Below are 23,527 nucleotides of genomic sequence, written 5' to 3' on the forward strand. Positions count from 1 at the left end.
TCCTTATATATCAGGTCTATTCTTTTTTTATATTATAATTCATTCTTGTTTGTTTGAATTTTTTTTACATTAAAATGAAATTGTTTTTTTGTATTTATACCAATCCTTGAAGGTGCACACAAATTTCCTACCTGTCACCTGGACTCACCTTTGGTGTTCTTCCGCCTCGACTAAAAGGTCTAATTTTCCGCCTCCTTCCGTCTGCTCTACTGGCGGATGGATACATTTTCCGACGTGGACGACGAAGTGTAAAACATCGAGAACTACAGCAGCTTTTCCACAATGTTGCTCCTTCAGAGGATAAAACTTCGGTACAGGTACGCGAAATAAGCGTGTTTTGTTAACTCGGGCTATTTGGTTGTGTTTTATTTCACAAGCGGTTGTCTTTTAGATGAGGACAGCGTTACAGGTGATGCTCTCCATCACCTGCTGGGGTGTGTTAACCTGTAGCGGAGGACTAATGTCAGCTAGCGAACACCTACCACTAAATTTAGCTTGAGCGCTCGGCTGTTGTTTTGTTTGTGTTTCCAGGTTTTGACGAATGTAATGGAAAGCGAAAAACAAACTACTGAGAGAGAGACGCCACCTCAGCACTGGATAAGTTGCAAGTTGATTATTGACCCAGCATTGACAAAAGGACTGTACAAAGTGTGCCGATATGATGGGCAATTTTTTAACATACCAGTGAGCATTTTTCAAAAATAATCACGTATTCTCAGCCTTTCACACGCAGCGTTTAATTAAGCGCTTAACAACCATATGTTTTCCTTTGTAATGAGGTTGAGGACTTAGGTCTGTTACCTGTGGACACAGTCAGAGATCCTCGCATCTGCCGCCTGTGGAGCAAATCCAAACACACCGAGCTCCAGCTTCCTAAATACAAGGTAAAAGCTATAATGACACTGTAATGACAATAATAGTTGTCACGATAAAAAAAACAGTAATAACTATTGTTATTTATCCACACGTTCTCAGGTCGATGAATGGTATGTTGGCCCTGTTCCTCCAAAGGAAGTAACATTTTCCAGGCTGAATGACAATGTAAAGGAGACGTTCTTGACTAATATGTGCAACAAATATGGGAACGTCGAAGAGGTGGAAATATTTTACAACCCCAGGAACAAGAAGCATTTAGGGGTTGCGAAGGTCGTCTTTGACACCGTGAGGGCTGCGAAAGACGCTGTTAGGCACCTCCACCAGACGTCAGTTATGGGAAATATCATCCACGTGGAAATTGATCTTAAAGGTAATGAATGCGTGCTTATTTCTTGAAGTTAAGTTTAGTTAAAGTTTAGTTAAATGTTGTTATGTTTGTGGATTGATTGTAACATGCAACTCCTCAGGTGAGAATAGGGACCGATATCTCCAGCTCCTCTTGAGTGGTGTGTGTACTCCGTGGACGTTGCCGTCGGGCAACAGTGAGCCAGCTGTCCAAAGCTTGATCGACAATTTGCTGGTGAGCGTTTATTCTGGTTTAAATATCAAAGCATTCATATATTTAAAATTCCTGATCTGGCTTTAAAAATATTATATCTTCTTCTTTTTATTTTCCATCTCTTACAGGTTAGTGCAGTCTCGCAGGGACAAGGCGTCTCCAGTCCTATCAGCATTGCTACACCGCTCTCTCTGGACACAGCCTACTCCAGTATTTGGCAGGATACGCCTTGCAGCTTTGGGCTTACGCCACAATCTCAGGGAACCCCCCGCACTCCCTGCTTGACTGCAACTCCACTCTCTCAGGACTCCTGCTACTCCAGCCTTCAAGCGACTCCGGTCCTCCAGGGGGAGCCCTCCACCTACAGTGTTCCCAAACCTTTAAGGCAAGAGCTCTGCCATCGTAAACCCGCGAGGCATCACAGGGGATCTTGCCAAGTCTCGAGCTTCATATTGAAGCATTGCCACTCACAGCCACCGCTCCCTCTCTTTACCCAAAAACAAACTAGCGGTAAGCAACTTGTGGAGTGGAGTCATAACGCACAATCTACTCACGATGACAAAGAACCTTCCTTTAACTCCTTTCAGGAGTCAGTAGATGCTAATAACCCCACTTCTACTCTGAACTCTTTCCGCCTCCTGAGCACTAATTTCACAGCTGACCGGCAAACGATAGCAACATCTCCACCTGATGACAACCGGCCAGGAGTCGAGAGTTTAGACTCTCGGATTCAAAGTTTGCTGATAAACAGCCAGATTAATGACCCCTCATACTTTGATAGAAAGACACTGGAGGCTGACACAAACTCTCAGGATAGCCCAGCTTCCCCTTGCTCAGCTCTTAACGGCCCTTTCTCAGATAACGCTCTTGCTTGCACCCCGACTTCACGTGGATCCTCCTCAAATATCCGCCAGTGGCTCTTTAATGATGTGGTGGATGACGGACGAGGATCGCTCATCGAACATGAGGATGAAACTGCTCAAGCTGTTTCGTTTCTTACCAGAAGCTCTCAGTCTCCTAGTCCACATGAGTCCACACATCTCGAAAGGAGGGATCAAATAAACAATGACCAAGAAGCAGAAAGGTTCCACTGTCCAAAGGTAATGTGGTCTAGATTTCTACATATATCAAATAGTAGTTATCATGTGGTTAAAAATGTGTAAAAATGTTTGCATCCAGTTCATTTAGATTCATTTTTCTGTCCTATTTAGGAACTTCATGCAGCAAATGAGGAAAGTAAACAACCAAATACCAGAGAGTCTGGAAATCTGACACCAACAAAAGAAACAAACTTTCTCGAGCTCCCCCCCGATGCTCCCCCTGCTGTTGCGGTCGGACACTCTCATCCACCTTTCCCGTTCCCCATTCCTCCGTTTCCTCCATCTATTCCACCGGTCCCACCTCGCCTTCCGAATGGCACTATCCCCATCCCACCTCCAGGCTGGATGCCACCACCGGGCCATCGCACCGGAATCCCGATTCCTCCTCTGCGCCTTCCTCCACCTCCTTCAGTTCCTCCCCCACCAACTTTTCTGGGACCCCCTCCTCATTTGATCTTGCCACCTTCTGTTCCACCACCTGTGCACCTGTACCCTTTACCCATGCAGCCAGCAAGCACTTTGGATAAAGGGGACCCTCCGAGACACGGCAGTGCACCTCTATCGTTGCCTTTACCGCCCTGGCCTGCTCCACATTTTCCCAGGTTCAACCCCTTTGTGCCACCACCAGGCTACCCACCTGTGCAAGAAAACCCCCACAAGATCACAGCAGAAAAAGTTCTAGAAGTCCTGATGGATGAACTCAAGTCAGTCATCAAGAAGGACATAACACGTAGGATGATTGAAGGGGTCGCTTTCAAAGCGTTTGAGGACTGGTGGGACTGTCAGGAGAAGAAAACCAAGGTACGTTTGTTCATCCTTCATTATCCCACAAAACTGTTAATAAATTACGTAAACAAATGGTGTTTTCTTAATTTAAGGTGGAAGTTTCTCCCGTGAAAAGTGGAGCAGTAAATGCATTAAATCCAATCAGTCACATCAACTTGCAGGGAAAGAAACCTCCACTGCCGTCCTTCAAGGTATCTATTGTGCTGAATTGTACCTGAAACCTGCATTTCTCTTCTTAGTAAATGTAATTAATAAGCAATAATTACTGTCATGCAGGTAAAAAGAAAAAGACCAGAGATAGAAGATGAGTCATGTTCTGCTCATGAACATTCAGGTCAGTGCTTTTAACCATGATTTCTAATATATAACTGTGTCCTGGCCTGTTTGATCAACTGTGTTAGTCTCTTTCTGTGCGGCTGTAGATGTTAAACAGAAGAGGGTAGATACTATGAGACCTGACGGAGACGGAGCCAAACGCAGACATGCAAGACCTCTAGAGCTGGACAGTGAAGATGAAGATGACGGGAAAGAGGAAGATAATACAATTCAAGCTGAAGATACAATTCCAGGCAAAGTGGAGGTTCCTATTGAGGATGAATCTAAAATCCTGGTAAATGAAAATACTGCTTATACAGTGAAATAAAAAATTTAAAAAAAGCCTTCAGGTCAGAATTTCTGCGTCGTGTCACTACTTTGGTTTTCATTGTTTATTATTAAAATGATAACCTGTCGTGTTTAAATTTCGTGAGCCTGTGTGATATAACTGATGCTCGAATTAGTCTGACAGAGACGACTACGACAGTGGTGATGACAGTGACCGTCCAGGGGAAGAAGACGATTCCGAGAAAAAACAGCAAGAGGATGAAGATTCTGTCGTCTTTAAGACTGCTGATGGCATGCAGTGCTTAGACAGCGGTATGTTAGAAGGTTTTATGATATATTGTGATCAATTACATACCAATTAATAATTTTAATTTTTTTTAATTGTAGAGTCGTTTTCAGAGAGCAGCTCCTCGGAGGAAAGCGAATACTCATCGGACTTGGAATCGTCCGATTCATTCTCTTCAGAGAGCTTTGAGGACTCGTCCTCTGACCTCGGCTCTGAGGATGAAGAGATGCAGGATGGTGAGGACAGCAGGAGTGAAGAGTGTGTGGTGATATCATCAGATGAGGACTCAATGGAGCTTGAAGCTCCGCTTACTCCCTCATCTGCCCCGCTGACGCCCGGCGCCCAGCTGGATCAAGACCTGCAGGACTGGTCAGATCTGTTTCAGAGGGAAGAAAGAGAGGAAAACCACTACGTATCCCGTCAACAAGATAGCATGATGGAGCTTGGCACCAGTAAACCAGAGTACCTGCAGCCTCCATCACCTATCGGACTTCCAGGTTATATGTCCCCCATTTTGTAGTTTGAATTAGTTTTCACCACTTTGTTTGAAAGCCTAACTTTTTCAGAGTGCAGTATTTAAATCTTTGCGAATTACTGCTGTAATATTTCCAAGGGGCTTAACATTAAACAAAGCATTTCTTGTTCTTGTGTGCTGCAGTGGAGGCTGACCTTGACGTGGAGATGGAGAGCTGTGAATGGACAGTGGAGCCTCTCGAGAACATAGAAAATTTGCGGCCTCTCACTCCTACTGGCTTCTTGGTGGACAGCGACCCAGACATCGTGATAAAAAGCAAAGCAACATCTCCAGCGGTGGAGGAGGTCGAACGACCACAAACTCCAGGCAAAGGAATAGTGGTTGATCTAGAGAGCGAGGACTCGGGTGAAGCTGATGAGGTCCTCTCTCTCTCCCCATCAAGCAGTGAACTTATTCTATCTCCCCCTGATCTCCTGGTGGCCTCGTACCCATCGTACCAGGAGATGCCTAAAACTCCTGGTAGAGAGGAAAGAGCTGCTCCTTACAGTTCTGTGAGAGCTCCAGCAACGCCCGGCAGAGGGACGGTGTCAGAAAGTAGCGTAGTATTCCCACCTCTTACCAGCCCACCCCCTGTTTTACCTGCCCCCATCAATCCATATATCACAGCCCCAAAGACTCCTGGGAGAGATATTATCCTACCACGGAGAGCCATAGTTTACAAGAGGAAAACACAAATGATAGCAAAGCAACTTCCTCTCAGAGTGTCGCCTTCACACAGCCTTTCTGATTCTTCATCTGACACTGCCGATGAGGACGGAACGTGGATCTGCTCAGGCGTGAGAGCGAGGCCTCTGCAGGGCCTGGAGAATATGCCTGGTCTTTTGGATGAGGAGAAATCCTCACAGAGACACAAACGGTGGAGGAGGCTGAAGAGGAGAAGGAGAGACCGTCATCTGCACAGATCATTCAAAAGAGTCGCCGGGTCGCTGTCATCCAACGGACGTCCTCACAGATGGCGTTCGCTCTGTGAGGAGAGGAGGATCCTCCACAGGGTTTGGAGGGACGGCCTGGATGAGGAAGACGCGAGGCTCCTGCAGATCACTTATGAAAGGCTGCAAGAGCAGGACAATGGCATCGGGTGGCTCAGTGACACCGTCTGGATAGATCACCCTCATATCCTTTATATTCAAATGAAAATACAGCAAAGTGAGAGAAAATGCAGTTTTGCATTTGCGTTTGCGTTTTTTATTTTGTTTCCGTTGGTTTCCAGAGTGGTTAAATCTGACATTTTATGTAATATGATATATTAAGATATGATGTTTATATTTTATTATGGAATATTAGTTTTTAAGGAAATTATGTCACATTTAAGTGACAGAAAATGAAAATCCTGCAAATAGTCAGGCGTGCTTAAATAATCTATAATGTTGTTTCAGAGTCCTTGAAATTTGTATTATATGAAGCATTATTTTTACACATGAACCTTGTAGTTTTTCATGTTTTACGCTTCACATCCTTAACTGCTGCTTACTGACGAAGGTCCTTGTTCAAAAGAGTGAGGAACACAAATCCTGGCAGCCAATCCACAGGACCGGCTCTGCTCGCAGTGAAGGTTTCTACAAAATCAGCAAGAAGGATAAAATGAAATACCTCAACAACGTAAAGGCTTCAGAGTCTCCATCAACAAGTGCTCAGGTAGTGGAAAGTGGAAATTGTTATTTTGTGTTTATCTTGTTATGTCCGGTTTATTCCATTCTGCGTTGATGTATTTTTGTTGCAGGGAATGTGCATCCCAGTGCAGCATCAAACCTCACTGCGATCTGGATCTGAGTTCAGGTCTGAACAGCGCCGCCTGCTGTCCTCTTTCAGCTGTGACAGTGACCTGGTCAAGTTCAACCAGTTAAAGGTCAGTAGGCAAGATATCACTTAAGCCGGAAAAACCTTGCAATCAACTAAAGAAATATATAAAAAGTTCACTTAAATGTAAATGATGTGTTATCAGCTTATGTCACAAATTCACTTCATCTATGTAGAACAAAAAACAGCAAAACGCAGAAAGTCCTGCTGTTAAATTATTATATATTGAATCATTTCTAGTTTTTCTGGGTTAAATCTGTGTGAAAACTGTGAGTGATAGCATCTGGTCCCTTTGGTATGTCAGTGTTTGTTGCAGCTTGTAGTTTGCCTTCATAGGGCAAAATTTCTTACTTTGCCATAAACGCTTCATGTTTTCAGTTCCGAAAAAAGAGGATTTGTTTCAGCCGAAGTCACATACATGAGTGGGGCCTTTTCGCCATGGAGCCTATAGCAGCGGATGAGATGGTGATCGAGTATGTGGGTGAAATCATCAGACAGGTAAAGCAAACACTAAACGCCACAAATGTTTTTTTCTTAAATTCTCATTTCCCCTGATTGTTTTTCCAAATTGCGTTAGTGGTCCATTGGGGCCCTTTGCTTGTTCTGGGTAGTTTCCAGAAGTGGGAGCAGAGCGATAAACAACACCCTACATGAACATGTGTTTTCTTTCTCCCCAGATTATCGCCGACATGAGGGAACAGAGATATGAGGAGGAGGGCATTGGAAGCAGCTATTTGTTCCGCGTTGATCAGGACACTATCATTGATGCCACTAAATGTGGGAACTTAGCCAGGTTTATCAACCACAGCTGCAATGTGCGTAAGACGAAAGAGCTTCTGGATCAGATCAAGCTTTATTTGGTAATTTATCGCTCAACACATCTATATTCTTAATACAAAGTTCATGTTTTTTTGTCTTACAGCCTAACTGCTATGCGAAGATCATCACCGTGGAGTCTCAGAAGAAGATCGTTATATACTCCCGGCAGCCAATAAGCATCAATGAAGAGATTACATACGACTACAAGTTTCCCATTGAGGAAACAAAGATCCCTTGCTTGTGTGGGGCAGATAGCTGCCGAGGCTCCTTGAACTAAGGAAAGGCCTTGTTGTGTACTGCACAAACCAAACACACTGGAGACACTGGAGATTTGATATTTTTAATATAATTCCCAACAGTTCAGGAGATCATAAATCAGTGGTGGTGATGTTCAATGGAAATCACATCATTAAATGTCCTACACTGTCCTGTAATCAGGAAAAACATCACATCACACTTACTGACGCACCACAGTTCGACCAGTTCGCACATTCATCGTGTTTCTGCAGGAGGGAAGAAATGGTCATTCCCAACTTCGCTAAAGGTCTCAGTAAAATATCTGTTGGCTTCATTGTCCATGTGGTAACTAATGTATATAGTTAAATGTTTTCATTTAAGAGAGCTTCAATTATACGTTGCTTGAGTCAAGCTTATATCAGCAATAATGTTTTGTTCATTCTTGTTAATGTTTTATAAAAAGAACTGCATTAATGATATTGTGATGTACTCTTGATAACTGATGCAATATCATAAGATACAGTACACAGAAATAAAGCGTAACGTCTATACAATGCTTTGTATATTGTTATTGTGCGTCTCAGAATATACGGTGGTTGTTTTGTTTTAAAGCTTTAAAATGAATATAACACTTAGGTCACATGTTCTTTGAAACTCCATTAGGTGTCAGGATAGTGAGATTTCCTCTGGCGTACTGGTCTGCTTCAATAGCTTCAAATAGCGACTTGAAGTTTCCTGCACCAAAGCCCTGTGGAAAACATCTGAATTTAAGTTTCTGAACTGGCAGCAAATTGAAACCTTAACAGTCCACACACATTAACACATTGGTTGTATAGTTTAGTAAGTGTTTGTCTGTGCAATAGTGAGCTGACCTGGTGGTTATGCCTCTGAATGACTTCCAGGAACACAGTGGGACGATCCTGAACAGGCTTGGTGAAGATTTGAAGTAAATAGCCGTTGTCGTCGTAGTCCACCAAGATCCTTAGTTCCTATGAGTAAAGGTACAAGATAATGTCTAATTTATACACATTTTGGTTTGTGATTGCTGCATTTTAACAATAACAAGATGAGATAGGATATGATAACATAAAAACATAACAATCAAGGAGCATCTGTTCATAGTTCTGACCTGCAGGACATCCATGTCCTCTGAGATTTTGACCTTTGAGTCTTTCAACTTCTCCCTCAGCTGGTCGTAGTAGGTGTCAGGCACAGACATAAACTCCATCCCACGCTCCTTCAGGTTACGGATCTGCAAACAATTCATCAGAACACTTTTGCTGCCACTTTTGTTCATTCATTCATGCCCATGCAAAGGTAATCCAGTGTTTTTAGTTTTCTTACTGCAGTAATGATGTCTGATGTGTTCATGGCGATATGCTGCACTCCTGGACCTCCGTAGTACTCCACATACTCCTGTAAACCAAGAAAACCCTAATTCAGTTTTTGAATTGTGTTTTTAATCTGATCACGTGTTTGATCAAACATACCTGGATCTGGGACTTTCTCTTGCCCATAGCCGGCTCGTTGATGGGCATCTTCACCGTCTCCTCATAGTTTGCAACCACAATGGAGCGCAGGGCACTGAATTCAGTCTGAAGCTGCTTGTCGTCCACTGACCAGAAGCGGTGAAAGAGAAGGTTCTTCTGATACCTGTGAAGTCATGAAACAGAGATTAATGGACACAGTGACAGAAATTCAGAAATAGAATCTTGCAATTTTTTTTTTATTATTTAAAATGCTGAATTTCTTTTTTTTTCATACATTTATGTTTTTATTATTTAAGTACCGTGTCTAAATTTGACATTTGAAAGATTTACGGCCTGTAAAACCAACATGACCAACATTCGTCACATCTGAAAGCCTTCAGCCTTTGTTACACCCCTTTTTTCCAGGATCAACCAATGACCTTGCTCATTTAGAGAACTGCCTTGCCGCGCCTTTTCATGCCTATATTATGGGTTAAAAACAAGATCCAGATGTGCAAAACCACAGGAGATTAATTTAAGAAAATGCAAAGTCATTCTCATCCCTGCCTCATGCCAAAAAAAAACTGTTATGTAAGAATCAGACACCATTTAACTCCTCCTCCTCCTCTCATCCATTCCCCGGACTTGTATTTCTCCAGATCACATCAAAAATGTGGAAACATGTTCAGCAGCATTGCTGGCATCGAGTTACACTGCTAATTTTTAAACCGAAAGAGCCACATTACCATTCCACCACAGGAACCATCTCATCATCCGGTTGGTTTCCCACAACGTGATCAATGAAGTTCAGTCCTCCGCTCGGTCTGCATGGAGACATGGAGGTAAAACCACACAGACAAATATCTCATCAGTTATCACACAGACAGAAACTTGCATGTCATCATCTTACGAGCAAACCAGCACCAGAAGAGCTCATGTTTACTCACAGTTTGGCTAGTAAAGGGTCCTTGAACAGAGGGGGCTGGAAGCCAGGCAGAAACAACCCATTGTATCCGGTCCTCTCCACAAATGTGTGTGTGGTGTCACCGTACTGCAGAAAGCAAAAGCAAATCAATTGATTTCATAATCAGAGTGTGGTGTAGTGACTAATATGTCTATAGAGTTCATCCCTTTCTCACCGTCTGAAGCACAGCCAGTTTCACTTTTCCGTATTTGTCCTCCAGAGTGTGTGGCTCCTTCACAATAATCGCACCTCGCTCACGGGCTTTCTGTATGTTTATGCACGCAGAGATGTTATTGCGATTGCATCATAAAAGTGAAAGTGTTCGTAATAACAGAATACACAAAAACCAAACTTTAAAAGTAAAAAAGCTGAGAATGAGCCTGTAAAAAAAAACAAAAAAAAACTGTGGCATCACCTGAACCAGGAAGTCGCAGTCCTCCACTGTAAATGCAATATCCCTCACTCCGTCCCCATGCTTGACCAAATGATCTCCCATCTCTGGGGAAGAAAAAGCAACACAAAGCGATTTATTCGACACTTTTACAAAACATGTGCAAAACACGAAAAATAGAGAGCTAATATGTGTGAGCGTTTCTCACTATTGTTTGAGAAATCACTGCAACCATATTGACAGACCAGCTCCTGATCAGTGACGTACCTTTGTTTCCAGGATTGAGGGCGGAAGAAAAGACATAAATGATCTGTAAAAAAAAAGTAAAATGAAAGCTAAATATAATGAAAAACACAGCAGATGTTTGTACATCATCAACTTACAATTGAGTTACTCTGTACAAAGCTACCTGTAATGTTAATTATAGACTCAAATGACAGGTCAGGACAGTAATGAAACCTGCCACCCTGGTGTCAGTTCTTTACCTTGCCTTGTTTGACTACATGGGACACCACTTCTCGACTGCCTGTCTCCAAACCTTGGTAGGCCACTGGTTCAAATCCCAGCTTGTTACAGTAATACGATGCGGCCTGTTGAAGACAAATATTGTCACCCAAAAAACATCTTACACTTTACCTTGAAAATAAACTGGGCATGAGTGCAACAGGTTGGCTTTAAACTGTCTGGGAGCACCATCTGCTGGTGGGGATGAGTGGGGGATTTGCTTGAGGTAAGAAATTTGTTAGGAGGTCTGGTGGCCTCTCCACCTCTCTGGAGAACCAATAGCCTTCCAGAGTGTGTCGGCTTCCCCAGCTATGAGAAAAAGACGCGCGACCTGAGGAATGGACGGCGGGCAGTGACGAAAACACGTACCTGCTTTGCATTTCCCACCCAGAAAGTTAAGTGATCGAAGCAGAGGAACCTGCCCTGCTCGTGCTAAAGACAAAAAGAAATGACAGAAATAAATCACTGGATGAAAAATTATCTGCACACTTACATTCAATTATGCCCAAATGGAAAACAATCATATTTAATACTTACACATAAGGAAAAGCCAAGGTCTCAGTATTAATTAATAAAACTATTTTCAAAGTAGCACACAAAGTATTTACCTTCTCGCCTTTGTCTGTGTATGTTGTCTGTAAAAGAATGCATCATAAGTCATCACAGAAAGTAGTAAAATAACATCTGCACTGCACTGCCAAATGTTTCTGTGCAAAAGCAAGGTCTCAGTATGACAGATAGCAACAGAAATAAGCCCGTTAAAAAGCATTCATGGGTGAATGGTAACTCACCATCTTGCTCCTGGTGACACGGCCTGACTATCAGAACCAAATCTACAGTGGACGTCTGAATTTAAAAAGCTGAGCAGGAAGTTTCTATATCCACTCCCACCAATGACGAGGAGGCATTGGAGGAGGAGAGAGGCGACTGATGCTTGGTGCACTTTTTCTGTTATGCAACGATTACATGTCAACACATCAAATAAATGCCAATAAAATAAAATAAAACAAAAATCCATGTGAGGTGGTATAGATAATGAGCACTGATGATTGGTGAATGCAAACTGTAGTCTGAAAGTGTTGAAGATGAGGGGGATGTATTTGTACACATTGGTTTAGAATTACAACTGCATTTTTGTAGTAGAAGAAAAATCCCATATGTTAGTGTTTAGTGGCAAGAGGAGGCTCACTCATGCGGGACTCTCATTGGTTCACTTGGCCAACGCTGAGTAAACCCTCATGTGCCTCAAAATGCCTCCATCCCATCAGTCCACCTTCATGTACAGTATTCCAGTTTTTTTGTTTTTTGTAAAGTCATTCTATAATCATCGCAAATGTGATCGATCTTTATTTTGTTGCAGTTTTACAAGAGGTGCACGTGGCCAAAAACATTTAACAGTTTAACTGTCCTCAGTTGCACTAATAGACTTTATGAGAAAGGGAGCAAACATTTAAGATAGTAAACAAAGGGGTGTGGAAACCATTACATGCTACGTCATTTTCTCCACAAATGTTGTGTCACCGTATTGCAGTATTCACCCTTCTCTTTAAATCTGGCTTTACCACATTTGTCCTCCAGAGACAACATACGAACCTCTCCAACAGGCTTTTTGTGCATCCAGGCACAGAAAAATGAGTAAAATCATGAATATACTGTATGTTCCATGTTTAAGTAATAAGGGCCTCAGTGTGAAGGGCAGACTGAATGAATTAAACAGCTCATGAAAGCATCACCGGAACCACAAACAACCACAGAATATTTTCATTCAGTTTCAACTCGAGGCAATAAAATGTTGTTTGCGTTTCAAGAATCCTGCAACAAATCAGAAGTATTCGATTGCACAATGGACAATTTGTCATCCGTGAAGGAATTAGAAAGTCAGCGCAGGTATAACAGCACCGCACAGCAAGCAAATTGAAAAAACATGTCCCACGACAACACATGGCCACACAAATACACAGCCAATTTTCAATTGTACAAGTTCATGTTGTGGCTTTGCAGGCTTTACACTATCATGGAAGAGATAATCCATTAGTGCTGTTTAGTTCTAGTTTTAGCTCCAAATAAATGTATTAAAATATTAACATTTATAACAATACAATCTTAACAATAGTGCTGACTGGTCTTTTTCTTCCACCTCTGTCAGCCTTAATTATCACCAACAAATCATAATAATCAAGTTCAGTTTTAGTTTGATTTATTTATTTATTTTTCTTTTGTGTACACATGCATGTATATCATATGTATGAGGAGTCTTTAAAATAAATAAATAAATAAAAAGAAAAAGAAAAAAAAAGAAGCAGGTTTGTTAGTTGTGCGTTACAGCTCTACATTCCTGTAACAGCTCGCTAATCACTACTGAGAATTTCAAGCCCACCCCTCAGCGCTCCCAGTGGGACTGTCCTTGGAGAGCTTTGTTTTTCATGCTGTTACCAGGAGCCTTGCCGTTGTCATGGATGGATGACAATGGACGCAGCTACAGGCATTAAGGCAGAAGAACACAATGTGCTGCATTAAATAATTACAGACTCTCAGCGACAGCTCATTTAATAGTAATTAATTTAATAGTGAGATAGAAAGAGTGGCATTAATTGCTTCACTAATGCATCTGCTTCACTGGAGCAGGAGCAGTTCTTCAGTCAACATGCAGCTCAAAGTTTTTAATTGCTTTAATTTGCATTGTTGTTTCACTGCTGGGTTTTTACATCAGGCTGCACCACATTAGACCGCGTACAGACGTAAAGCCCCTGGTAGTCAGCCTCTCTAAGGACAAACACCTCAGCCACTTAAGCCCTTTCCACGCCAGCACTCCTCACGTCGCTGTAGTAGCTCAGTTTCGAGAGAGCAAAACAGAAGTTAGGACGCAAAATAAAGATGAGTGAATCTTTCCCCGAAGCGCGTCCAGAAATACTGGTGAATGGAGAAAAACGACCCGAGCAGCAACAGGACAACGCGGAGGCAGGAGAAGAGCAGATCACCACCAGGAGTCTGGATGCTGAATGTTCAGAAGAAGAGAAGGAGGCACAGGCAAAGATGCAGTCTGTGTTCCAACAGGTACGTAACCAGATCAGATCGCAAAGAGCCCCGAAGAGCAGCATACTGGAGCTGGTGCGCAAAATCAAAGACAGAGAAACAGAGGATGCACAGGTGAAGAGTGACCCAGAGGGCAAAGAGGTTAAAGCTGAAGAGGAAGAACTAGTAGAAATGCTGACAGAAAAGTGCAAGGGTGAGATGGATCTCAATGGGGAGGAGTTGTGTGCAATTTTTGAGGAAAAGCTTGAGGCATGCAAAAAGGCCCTGAAGGATGAATTTGAAGTTCAGGTTTCTCTGGTGCGTAAAGAAATGCAGGCTTACACGGACAAGGCGGTGAAAGACTCGGAGTGTAGAATGCAGAGCTGGCACTCCACCAATCCACAACAAACTCACCCCAAAGAACAACAACAGGCCACCGCTCCAGACACGAAACAGAGGCCGACTGCCACTTCTTCTCTGGCGAACAGAAGAGGAAGGGTCCTGAGTCGGACCATGACCACCATCATCCCCAAGACCTGCGCCCCTGTCATCATTGGCCCACGTGCCAAATCAGAAACAGTGTGTTCCTGTAAGGACAGATTTCTACCGAGGGATCCTGTGCTCTCCTTGACAGGAAACAAGCCCGGCCACGGCCGCAATCCTCTGCCCCCGGCCCGGCCCCCGTTGCACCAGCGTAAAAAGCCGATTCAGACAAAACCTAAATCAAGGATCTGACTCAGCTTTGGGAGGATGAAGAAACCTTGAACACTTATGCAGCTGACCTGATGACAAACCAGAACTATGAAATTTTGTCACAAAAACATTTATAAAGATTTTACTGCTTGTTGGGCTCTGTGTCTGTAATAATAAAAACTGTTTTGGGAAATTGTAGTTATAATTCTTTAAGTAATAAAGGATCTTGTGAGAATGAGGAATCCAATGAGAATTTGAAAAGAGATTTCTATCTATCATATTCACTGACCTTTAACAAGAGCAGAACTTATATAAAAGTCAGGTTCTGTGAAATTATTTAATTATTTAACACAAACTTAATGTTTACATGCAGTTTGTTTTACAGGAAAATAAAGTTACACTTCCTGGTAACAGTCTGGGTTTTAACGATTATTCACTGAATAACATTTATTATTATTTGTTGTTGAACTTAACATTTAATGGATTTGTTTTTAATGCTTATAGTCAATAACAAAGATAGAACTATTTTTTCTTTTCTTTTTTTTTACACTTTCTGCATTCATACTTCACCTGTAAATTGAGTTTAACTATTGAATGAATGAGGCTGTCTTCAGGCTTGACTGTTTAAGCTCAAAAACTATTTGTTTTAAAGAAATAAACCAAACCTTTTTCCTTAAGTCTCTCACACTTCCCACATGCCCGTATACAGATCTGAAAAGAGAATCTTCAATTGTTCCTGCGCTGTCCTCATTTTATCAGCCTAAGTGATGAAGATTTAGTGGGAGCTTTATATCTTTACTTAGACACATAAACAATCAAAGAAAACTTTGGTATATGTTTGTGTGCTTTGGTTTGTTACAAGAGATGCTAGAAAATCATGTGAGCCCACTCTTCGGTTCGCATCAAGTGAAAACTTTCCCACATGAAAGCTCTGACTCGTTTCAAGAGCCGCGAATCTTGAACCTGTAATTGTACAAATCGACCAACAGGTGGCAGGAGTTCATGTCTGTGAACCGCAAGTCATATTCAGGTGTTTAAAACTTCTTCCATGTTTTAGCAGAGTGACTGAAGGAAAGAGGCAACATAAACAATGACTTAACATTTTATGTTCATGTGTTTTCCCTGCACCAAATTAAAGCTTTTACTTGCACACACGCTTGATTTTACTATGAACTGTTCATCCGCTGTTAATACAGTTCTGCAGAGTTGGCAAGAGAAATTTCTTGCCATTGACAGAGCAGTGACGTATTTGTAATTGTGAAGTGCAGCGTACCTGAACCATGAGGTCACCAGGCTGGGTGGAGTTGCACCTTGGTCTTCTAGAAACAGTCTGCTGCTGCTCCCCAGTGGTCAAACAGCAGAGGACTGCTGTGCGCTGATGATCTCCCAGGGAAGAAGATGCGTGACTCCATGAATGTAAACACTGCAGAAATGAAAGGAGTCAGTTTAAAGAGTGCAGAACCATTTTATTCAATTTAACTCAACTTACGTTAAAAAACAAAACAAAAACAAACATAAAGCTGCCAAATGAACTAAAACAGACGTTTAGATGTTTAGGTGACCTGAAGACAGCCTCAACTACATACATGTTTTATGTTTTTGCTTCTGGTTAAAGATAAAGGATCACAACTAGCATCAAATAGGTAGCGTTAGCAGCCTGCACATGAGAAGTGTAAGAAAGGTGATTTGAACCATGTCAACTTCTGATGGTTTTTCTTCTTCTTCTTCTTCTTTTTTTTTTTTTTTTTTCACTGAAACCTGAGCACCTGAGTGCTTAAAGCAGCTGAACTGGCACTGGGACCAGCCAGTGACAGGAGATGTATTTAGTCCTGGAGCAGGCACAGGAGCAGAGTGCCTTAAAGCAGGACTTTCACAATGGACGGGATAGAGAAGGATGTGAAGAGGATCTTTGTGCGTAAGGGACGATTTGCTCTGAGCAGCCATATCCGGAGGGGCTGACGGCCCAGCACATTCAGGTCTGGCCAAGCCACGCTGTCTTCGGAAGCAGCGTCTCTCGACTAACGATATCCACCAGCAGCAGGCCTCATTGCTATGCAGTATGCAGTAGGACCCTGTTTTTTCCTACAAATATTTGTTAATGGATTATGTAGTTTTAGAAGTACCGTTTAGACAGACAGACATATGCCCACAAACTAGCTACTCATATTTGAGGTTTAACCTTCTTAACCTTTAACCGTCTTTACAGTGGGCTGTATAGTTTCTTCTACTGACCTCTGCTAAAAAAAAAAAATCCTCTCAGTCACCGAATTAGCTCTGGTTAAAACTGTAGTGGGTGGAGTGGACGTGACCCTGAACGACAGTGAATAACAATGACAGGGTGGTGGTGTTTCAGGGCCATTTGAAAGCCATGATTTCCTGATCACCTCTTGAAATGTGCCAAAAGATAACAACATTACCATGAAAACACCGATCTCATGCAAAGGCTGTATTTTTCTCATGGTCACAACAATTAGGGTTGGGGGGGGGGGGGGGGGGGCATTTCCAGGTTGAACTGGAGAGATTACAGAGACAAGCTGATTTCAGCGGTGACCCCTGGTAGCAGTTTACAGCCATCGTAACAGCTGAAGAGTTGTTGTGTGTTGTGGGTACTCAAACAGCCGTGTGTGTGAGGTACACGATTAGACATGTCATGCCTCATTATTTAGGACACCTCCTTGATAAGATTTGTGCCGATTTCACTATTTTTCCAGGGTCCGCGGAAAAAACAACAGTCATCACTATCAAAGTGCGTTCAAACTAAAGGAAAGGGATATGGGGGTTAACAGTTTATTACTACACAGGAAAGGATTTTAAAGAGTTTGACACTTTGGGCGCAGAGGGGAGGGTATAACATGAATGAGACAGAAAATGCAGAAACAAAGGTGTGTCCAGCGTAAACAGACGCTGAGACAAGTGCAGCGGTGGGAGGGGATCGTGTGGGGGAGCCGTTTTTGGCAAAGGGAGACTGCTACTTCCCAGGTTTCTGCGTCAGGTTGGACTGACTTGTTTTGGTGGATCAGGAGCTCTTCTGTCTAGACTGCCACTGGGCTCATACCACGACTTAGACACTTTATGTTATTAACAGTACAGTATAAGCCTTAATCCACTGGACAGTTTCTCATCAAGCCGTCAATCCCTCGCTGAGCCTAAAAGCAAGGTTCCTTATAGAAATATGCCTCCCGTTCACTCATGATCAGTCTTCTGGGGTGATGTTTCAGTTTGTTTAATAAATGTATCGTCGTAGTGCCATTTTTTAATAACCTAAATGGATACAAAACTCCACCTTGCAAATAACAAGGGGTGAAAATGAGAGTCCCACATGCAGCATTTTATTATCTCTTGTTTTAAAGCAATAGTTTCAATAGTTTAGCCTTTCAGTTTAGCTTTCCCCCCTCGGTCTTTAAGGACCGTTGCTCACTTGTCAGACTATTAATAAAACATTTGCTTAACAAAAATCACAGGATGTCAGCAAAAAGATAATTACAAATACTTTAGTAATCAGACATTCCACAAACTGGGAGACTGTGGCTCACAAGTGTCTGACATGCAAACCCTGCAACTGTCAAAACATTTGGATTCGAATGGTTTCAGTGCGTGGCAGTATGTGAATTCACTCACTTATTTCAACTGAAACGTGCCCACTTCAAACCAGAAGGAATGAACAAAAGAAATAATTAAATCAGTTCAAACTTGCATGCTCATTCCTTGTGTTAAAAGATCTTCTTTTTTAAAACAACAACAACAACAACAACAACAGACTGATCAAAACAAACAGAAGAAGAACACACACATAGTAGGAAATGGAGCCCACACTTCCCACTCTGCCACCCCCACTCCTGCCCCCCTTGACCAAGGTCTTTCCTTATTTTTTTTGTTCTCTAGTGGACTTTTTGTGCTCCAGGTTCATGGATGGAGAGGACAGAAGATGGAAACCCAAAAGCCCACCTTTGAGGAAAACAATTTGGGACTCTACTAAGCGATGGTCTCGTCTCTCAGAGAGGCTGCTGTGACTTTCGTGCTAAGCTAACGAGCTACGAGAGAGCTTGGAGGAATGGGGAGCTGATTGAATGTGTCGTACGTGTGTGTTATTGTCCGGCAACAGGTGGACGAATGCCACAGAGAAAGTAAGAATAGCGATGACAGCCCGTGGAATGTGTCAGGCCTCTGTTTGCATGTGCATATGAGCAAACACACACACACACGCACACACTGTAGGGTGCATTTGTTGCTGCCTGGGTGGGATGGGACAGGAGGGAGATCTAAGGAAAGGAGAGCAGTTGTGTTTTGGTTCAGATGTCCCATTTGGGTGTGGCAGCTCACGCGGACTAAAGAGGCAGGCACCTGTGTGGGCCACTTTAATGTGTTTGGCTACAAGTTTGGAGATGCCGACGAGTAGGTGCTACTAGTGACATTTTATGCATTTCTTATGGCCAACAATTAGACTAAAACCAACAATAAATGGATCCGAGAAACCAGGACTGGTCTGTGCAACCACAACCTGTTAAAGCTCCATCAGTGAGTCACACTTGTGTGCTTACTGTGATTAAGTGTGTTATGGTTTATTTGTAATTTCATGCAGCTGTAAATTCTGATAATTAAAACATTTGCTTCCTCTTAATCCCTGATAAATAAACTGGCCTAGCTGTTATAGGGATCTGCAAGAAAATTTTGTTCTTTGTTGACCATTCTTAAAGTTTTACTTCTTCCACTTCCATCTATTGTATTTTGTTGGGGAATGAGAGCTGCAGAGAGGCCAGCAAATCTGGAAACTGGTTAGGTATAAACTTCATGCGCCACTCTCGCCAGTAAATCTGAACTCTCTTTAAGAATGCACTGGAAGTAGTGTAAAGCTCACACCCAAAAACACCCATACATGCACACAGGCCACACATGAACACATGCAACATTTACGTGCATCCAGAGGCAGTTGTTGCTTTTTTTGTGTTTGCGTCGTCCCCCACGGTGCAGCCCTGGTGCTTTGGTCAGCTGGTATTCTGGGTGAGTTATCTCAAAGGGAACTTGCTGGCTAACAGCATCAGACAAGCTGTCGGACCAGCTCATCTCAATAATAACAACATGTCTGGCCGGTCCAGCATGCATGATTGACTCCACCCTGCTTTCACTGGCTTACTGTTGTCGACTGTTTAATGTAAAGATGAACCAGATAAATATTGAATTCTTTTGTCATTGTGCAATCTAAATGACGCCCGAGCTATGAGTTTGATTCCTCCTTTGCCTATCAGACTCACAACCCTCAACTTTACGTATAAATTTCTGAGCATATCCTCCCAACTGACACCTAACTGAACTTTATGAGGAATAACTGTGTATCCAGATTTGGTCTGTGCGGCCCAAGACTCCTTCACATTCATCACAGTGGCCATCCTGTGGTGCACTGCGAGCGCAAATCTGCTCCATTTTGCCAGGATGGACAATAAGTAACACATGATCTCCCAGACACAAAGGCACGATAAATCGTGCCGCTTCACGTTTTCTCCGGTTCACACGTGTTGCCGCTTTAAGACGGTGGTGCAAGACAACTTTGTGTGGCTGTGATTTCCTCACCTCAGTCCCAGTTTTGCATTATCTTTTTTTTTTTTTTGACTGTGTAAGAAAAGTCTCGGTGCTCGGTGTGTTGGGGCATCTGCAGTCTGATGCCACCCCCCTCCTCGCGCTGCCCCCCAACAACCGCTCTAACTGCAATCTCTTGTCGGCGGGGACAAATATTGACTTGTTTGGTGGCCTCGACTCTGCCAGGATTAGAGACCCACCTCCCTCCCCTGCTGCCGCCATCTCTAAACGGTCATTATGTCCAACAGAGCTCATTACTGTCAAAATCAAAGGATCCCTGAGAAGAGTCACTCATTGGTAATGACCCTGTTATTCATTGAACATGTGGGGTCTAGTTGGCATTACATAGTGCTGGTTATAAAGTCTTTTTTGTTCCTGCAAAAATCATTGTTTTCCGTTGTTTAATTACTTTTAAATAAATGGGCCTTCGTAGTCTTACAAATAACTGAAAACACGTGTCTCAGAATACCTGTTGGGCTTCCTGGTTATCAATTAATACAGTCTTTCTAATTCAAAAACCTCTGAAGGCAAGTTAGAGGACTGCATCACCAAACAGTAAAAGCACCAGAGTCGACGGAAGTCGCAACTGAGCATCGAATACACACTTTCAGGATTGCTGGTACTTTGCATAATCCGGTTACAGTCTGGATACTGGCTGTGAATCAATAGAGATTAGAGGTCTATTAGTCTGCGGGTGTAAACCAAATGCAAGGTTATTCATAACAAAGCTTGGGCCCTTTGGAGATACTTAACACTGAAATAACAGGACAGTGTCATGAAACTGATGTGAAACTGAAGGTTGAATATTTACGTTTGGTACCAGGGCGTTCTCAACTTTCCCCCCTCAACACTTAATCATTTAAACGTCTAACTTTACAAGCACTCTTACACACACAAACAGTCAAAGAAGAGATTTGTTTCATAGCACACATCTTTAATACAGTAGTTAGTTACAGCGATGTCAAAAAATAAAACATATATGTCAATTTGGAACATTTATAAGGTTCCTTTGTCTCCATTAGTGCCGAGACTACACTGCAGAAACCCTCCATCCCACCCCACCCCGCTCCCGCTCAACATTTGTCAACTGCCATCTGCCTGTCTGCCCCCCCGTCTCCTCTCCACAAACTATATAATTAAGCTGCAACACCTTTTCTCCTCTTACACCTCCCTCCCTCCTGCAGCCCAGACTTCTGCCTTCACAAACATCAGGACACTGCTCTGTTTGATTTCCCTGCTCACACATTTTTTTTTTCTAACAAGTGCTTCTAAAACAAAACAGCAACAGATCTGAACAGAAATGGTATGAAAATACTGTATAGCTTTGCGTTTCATCCAGTGTAAACAGATTTCCATGCAAATCATTTCACAGTTCATAACTCTGCCGTGATATAAATGAGAACTTTTGCAGAGACAAAACAAAAAAATATAGATTTTTTTTTCTCTGAGAACATGAGGAACAAGCAACTAAGGAGCTCAGCCAGCTGACTCCGGCTTCCCAGGTCTACAAAACATTCAGAGCAGTCGTCTCTCGCTGTAGAATAGGAGGAACTCTTAATGGATTTCATGACTGTAGGCAGTGGCAACTGAAAGTTCATCATCTCATCTTACCACCTTTGAAATGGACACATAAAGTCTGTATTTTTACAAGTGTTCCAGAGGTTAGAGATGGGACTGTCCTGCAGTCCTGCTTCACTTCACTCCATTTACTCTCTAAACTTTTGTGGCCAGAGACTGAATCTCTGACTTCTGAGTCTGGGCGCTGAGCGTAGACGACATGGAGCTCATCTGGCCATGCATAGCTTTCTTCAGGTTGAGAAGGCACAGGCACTGGGAACGAAAGCGCAGGTCAAAGAAAGCGTACAGGAACGGGTTGAGGCAGCTGTTGACGTAGGCCAAGCAAGTAGCGTAGGGGTGAGCGAGCAGCAGGAAACGCAGGAAGCCACAAGAGCTGGGAGCGAGGCTCAGGTAAGAGAGGGCGTCCATGCTCTTCAGCACATGGAAGGGCGTCCAGCAGATGGCAAACACCACCACCAGTGTGGTGATGATCTTCAGCAGCCGCTTTTTCTTCTGGTCCTCCTTGCGCAGGTTGTTGAAGTGACGTGTGACAGTGCAGCCGATGAAGCAGTAGAAGATTGTCATGGCCAAGAAAGGCAGGAGGAACCCCAAGGCAGAGGAGGACAGGCTCAGTCCTGCAATCCAGAGGTACTCATGCCTCTGGTTCATCGTCACCAGGCTGAAGTCCATGGCACAAGTGGTCCTGTTGCTGTTTTGGTCATTCACGGTGGTGCGGAACAGCAGGGTGGGCACAGCAAGTAGGCCAGACAGAAACCAGATAGCACCCAGGGAAGCCAGCATGGTTCCTCTCGAGCGCAGCCTGCTGCTGGACAGGGAGTGCACGATGGCCAGGTACCGATCAAAGCTTAGACAGGTGAGGCAGAAAACGCTGGCATACATGTTGACCAGAACAACGTAGCTGCTGATTTTGCACAGAGCCACACCAAAGGGCCAGTGGTAGCCCAGAGCTGTGTACACGGCCCAGAGAGGTAGGGTTATAACAAAGGTGAGGTCAGCGAGAGCCAAGTTTCCTATGTAGACGTCTGCAGCCCGACGTTTAGATTTGGATCTCCACACGGTGAAGATGACCACGCCGTTACCTGACAGGCCCAGGATGAAGATGAGCATGTAGAGGACTGGGATGAGAGAGTAAGAGGGCTCCCACTCTGAGAAGTCGCATGCAGTCTCATTGTCATCATAATACTCATAGTTGTCACTATATTCCACAGTGGTGGACTCCATGATGAAGTGGAAAAGATCTTCTCAAAAGAAAAATCCTTTAAAAATTGAGTCCTGGTCAAAATCCAAGAAGCAAACGAAAGCAGAATTCTGTGCAACAGGAGCAAAAAGTTCTGCTGCTGACAAAGAGGACAGATTGTGTGTGAGAGTGAGTGACTGCTGACGCTGTCTGCCTTTTTAAACCCGACCCTCCACACCCCTGGTTCCCTCCCAGGACGACCCCCCGCCCCCTCACCACCCAGTAAAACCCCCCTCTCTCTCTTACCTCTTCTGGCGCAGCCCATCCCTCCGCCTGGAGGAGCCTCTATACAGTTCCCTCTGTAGACAGGACAATCCTTCAAAAAACAAAATAACACACTTAAAGCAAATGTAACTGAAAGGAAAATAATAATAATAATTTAATTCGGCAAATAGTAAGATTATGTGGGTTGGATATATGCGAAATAAAGATAATTAAGTTTAATTTATATTTTTTTTGGCCCATTAAGAGCTCATGTGTAATAATAATAATGATAATAACAACAAAAAT

The 23,527-nt window shown here is 43.1% G+C and overlaps 3 protein-coding genes across 3 annotated transcripts; 1 reads left to right on the forward strand and 2 right to left on the reverse strand.

The window, feature by feature from the left end:
- The first annotated feature begins 208 nt into the window (after window positions 1-208).
- On the forward strand, window positions 209-7,646 carry LOC125012722 (histone-lysine N-methyltransferase SETD1B-A-like). Its single transcript, XM_047592834.1, has 18 exons — window positions 209-317; window positions 532-684; window positions 780-884; window positions 976-1,246; window positions 1,344-1,456; window positions 1,564-2,535; window positions 2,647-3,336; window positions 3,414-3,512; window positions 3,598-3,655; window positions 3,744-3,931; window positions 4,101-4,236; window positions 4,312-4,707; window positions 4,869-5,858; window positions 6,217-6,380; window positions 6,466-6,591; window positions 6,921-7,040; window positions 7,220-7,357; window positions 7,465-7,646. The coding sequence occupies exons 2-18, from the start codon at window positions 547-549 to the stop codon at window positions 7,636-7,638; spliced, it is 4,878 nt and encodes a 1,625-aa protein (XP_047448790.1). The 5' UTR covers window positions 209-317; window positions 532-546; the 3' UTR covers window positions 7,639-7,646.
- A 41-nt stretch (window positions 7,647-7,687) lies between these two features.
- Window positions 7,688-11,789, reverse strand: hpdb (4-hydroxyphenylpyruvate dioxygenase b). Its single transcript, XM_047592832.1, has 14 exons — window positions 11,718-11,789; window positions 11,535-11,561; window positions 11,296-11,358; window positions 10,908-11,012; window positions 10,690-10,732; window positions 10,447-10,529; window positions 10,207-10,296; window positions 10,015-10,118; window positions 9,814-9,891; window positions 9,089-9,251; window positions 8,943-9,014; window positions 8,728-8,850; window positions 8,471-8,587; window positions 7,688-8,346 (listed from the first exon to the last, which is right to left on the reverse strand). Exons 1-14 carry the CDS (start codon window positions 11,718-11,720, stop codon window positions 8,236-8,238), a joined length of 1,182 nt encoding a protein of 393 aa, XP_047448788.1. The 5' UTR covers window positions 11,721-11,789; the 3' UTR covers window positions 7,688-8,235.
- A 9,326-nt stretch (window positions 11,790-21,115) lies between these two features.
- Window positions 21,116-23,157, reverse strand: aplnra (apelin receptor a). Its single transcript, XM_047593154.1, has one exon. The coding sequence runs from the start codon at window positions 22,999-23,001 to the stop codon at window positions 21,916-21,918; it is 1,086 nt and encodes a 361-aa protein (XP_047449110.1). The 5' UTR covers window positions 23,002-23,157; the 3' UTR covers window positions 21,116-21,915.
- Window positions 23,158-23,527: the final 370 nt, after the last annotated feature.

This window comes from Mugil cephalus, chromosome 8, assembly GCF_022458985.1.
Source record: "Mugil cephalus isolate CIBA_MC_2020 chromosome 8, CIBA_Mcephalus_1.1, whole genome shotgun sequence".
Classification (NCBI taxonomy): domain Eukaryota; kingdom Metazoa; phylum Chordata; class Actinopteri; order Mugiliformes; family Mugilidae; genus Mugil; species Mugil cephalus.

What these genes read in the sequence shown, in the direction of transcription:
- aplnra (XM_047593154.1), bottom strand. Translation starts at nt 23,001, where the DNA reads ATGGAGTCCACCACTGTGGAATATAGTGACAACTATGAGTATTATGAT.
- hpdb (XM_047592832.1), bottom strand. An exon ending in AACTGGCTGTGCTTCAGACG is followed by an intron (nt 10,119 to 10,206) that starts GTGAGAAAGGGA and finishes TGCTTTCTGCAG; the next exon opens with TACGGTGACACCACACACAC. An exon ending in TTCAGAGGCATAACCACCAG is followed by an intron (nt 8,347 to 8,470) that starts GTCAGCTCACTA and finishes TGTTTTCCACAG; the next exon opens with GGCTTTGGTGCAGGAAACTT.
- LOC125012722 (XM_047592834.1), top strand. Translation starts at nt 547, where the DNA reads ATGGAAAGCGAAAAACAAACTACTGAGAGAGAGACGCCACCTCAGCAC. An exon ending in GCTTGATCGACAATTTGCTG is followed by an intron (nt 1,457 to 1,563) that starts GTGAGCGTTTAT and finishes CATCTCTTACAG; the next exon opens with GTTAGTGCAGTCTCGCAGGG. An exon ending in CTCCATCAACAAGTGCTCAG is followed by an intron (nt 6,381 to 6,465) that starts GTAGTGGAAAGT and finishes TTTTTGTTGCAG; the next exon opens with GGAATGTGCATCCCAGTGCA.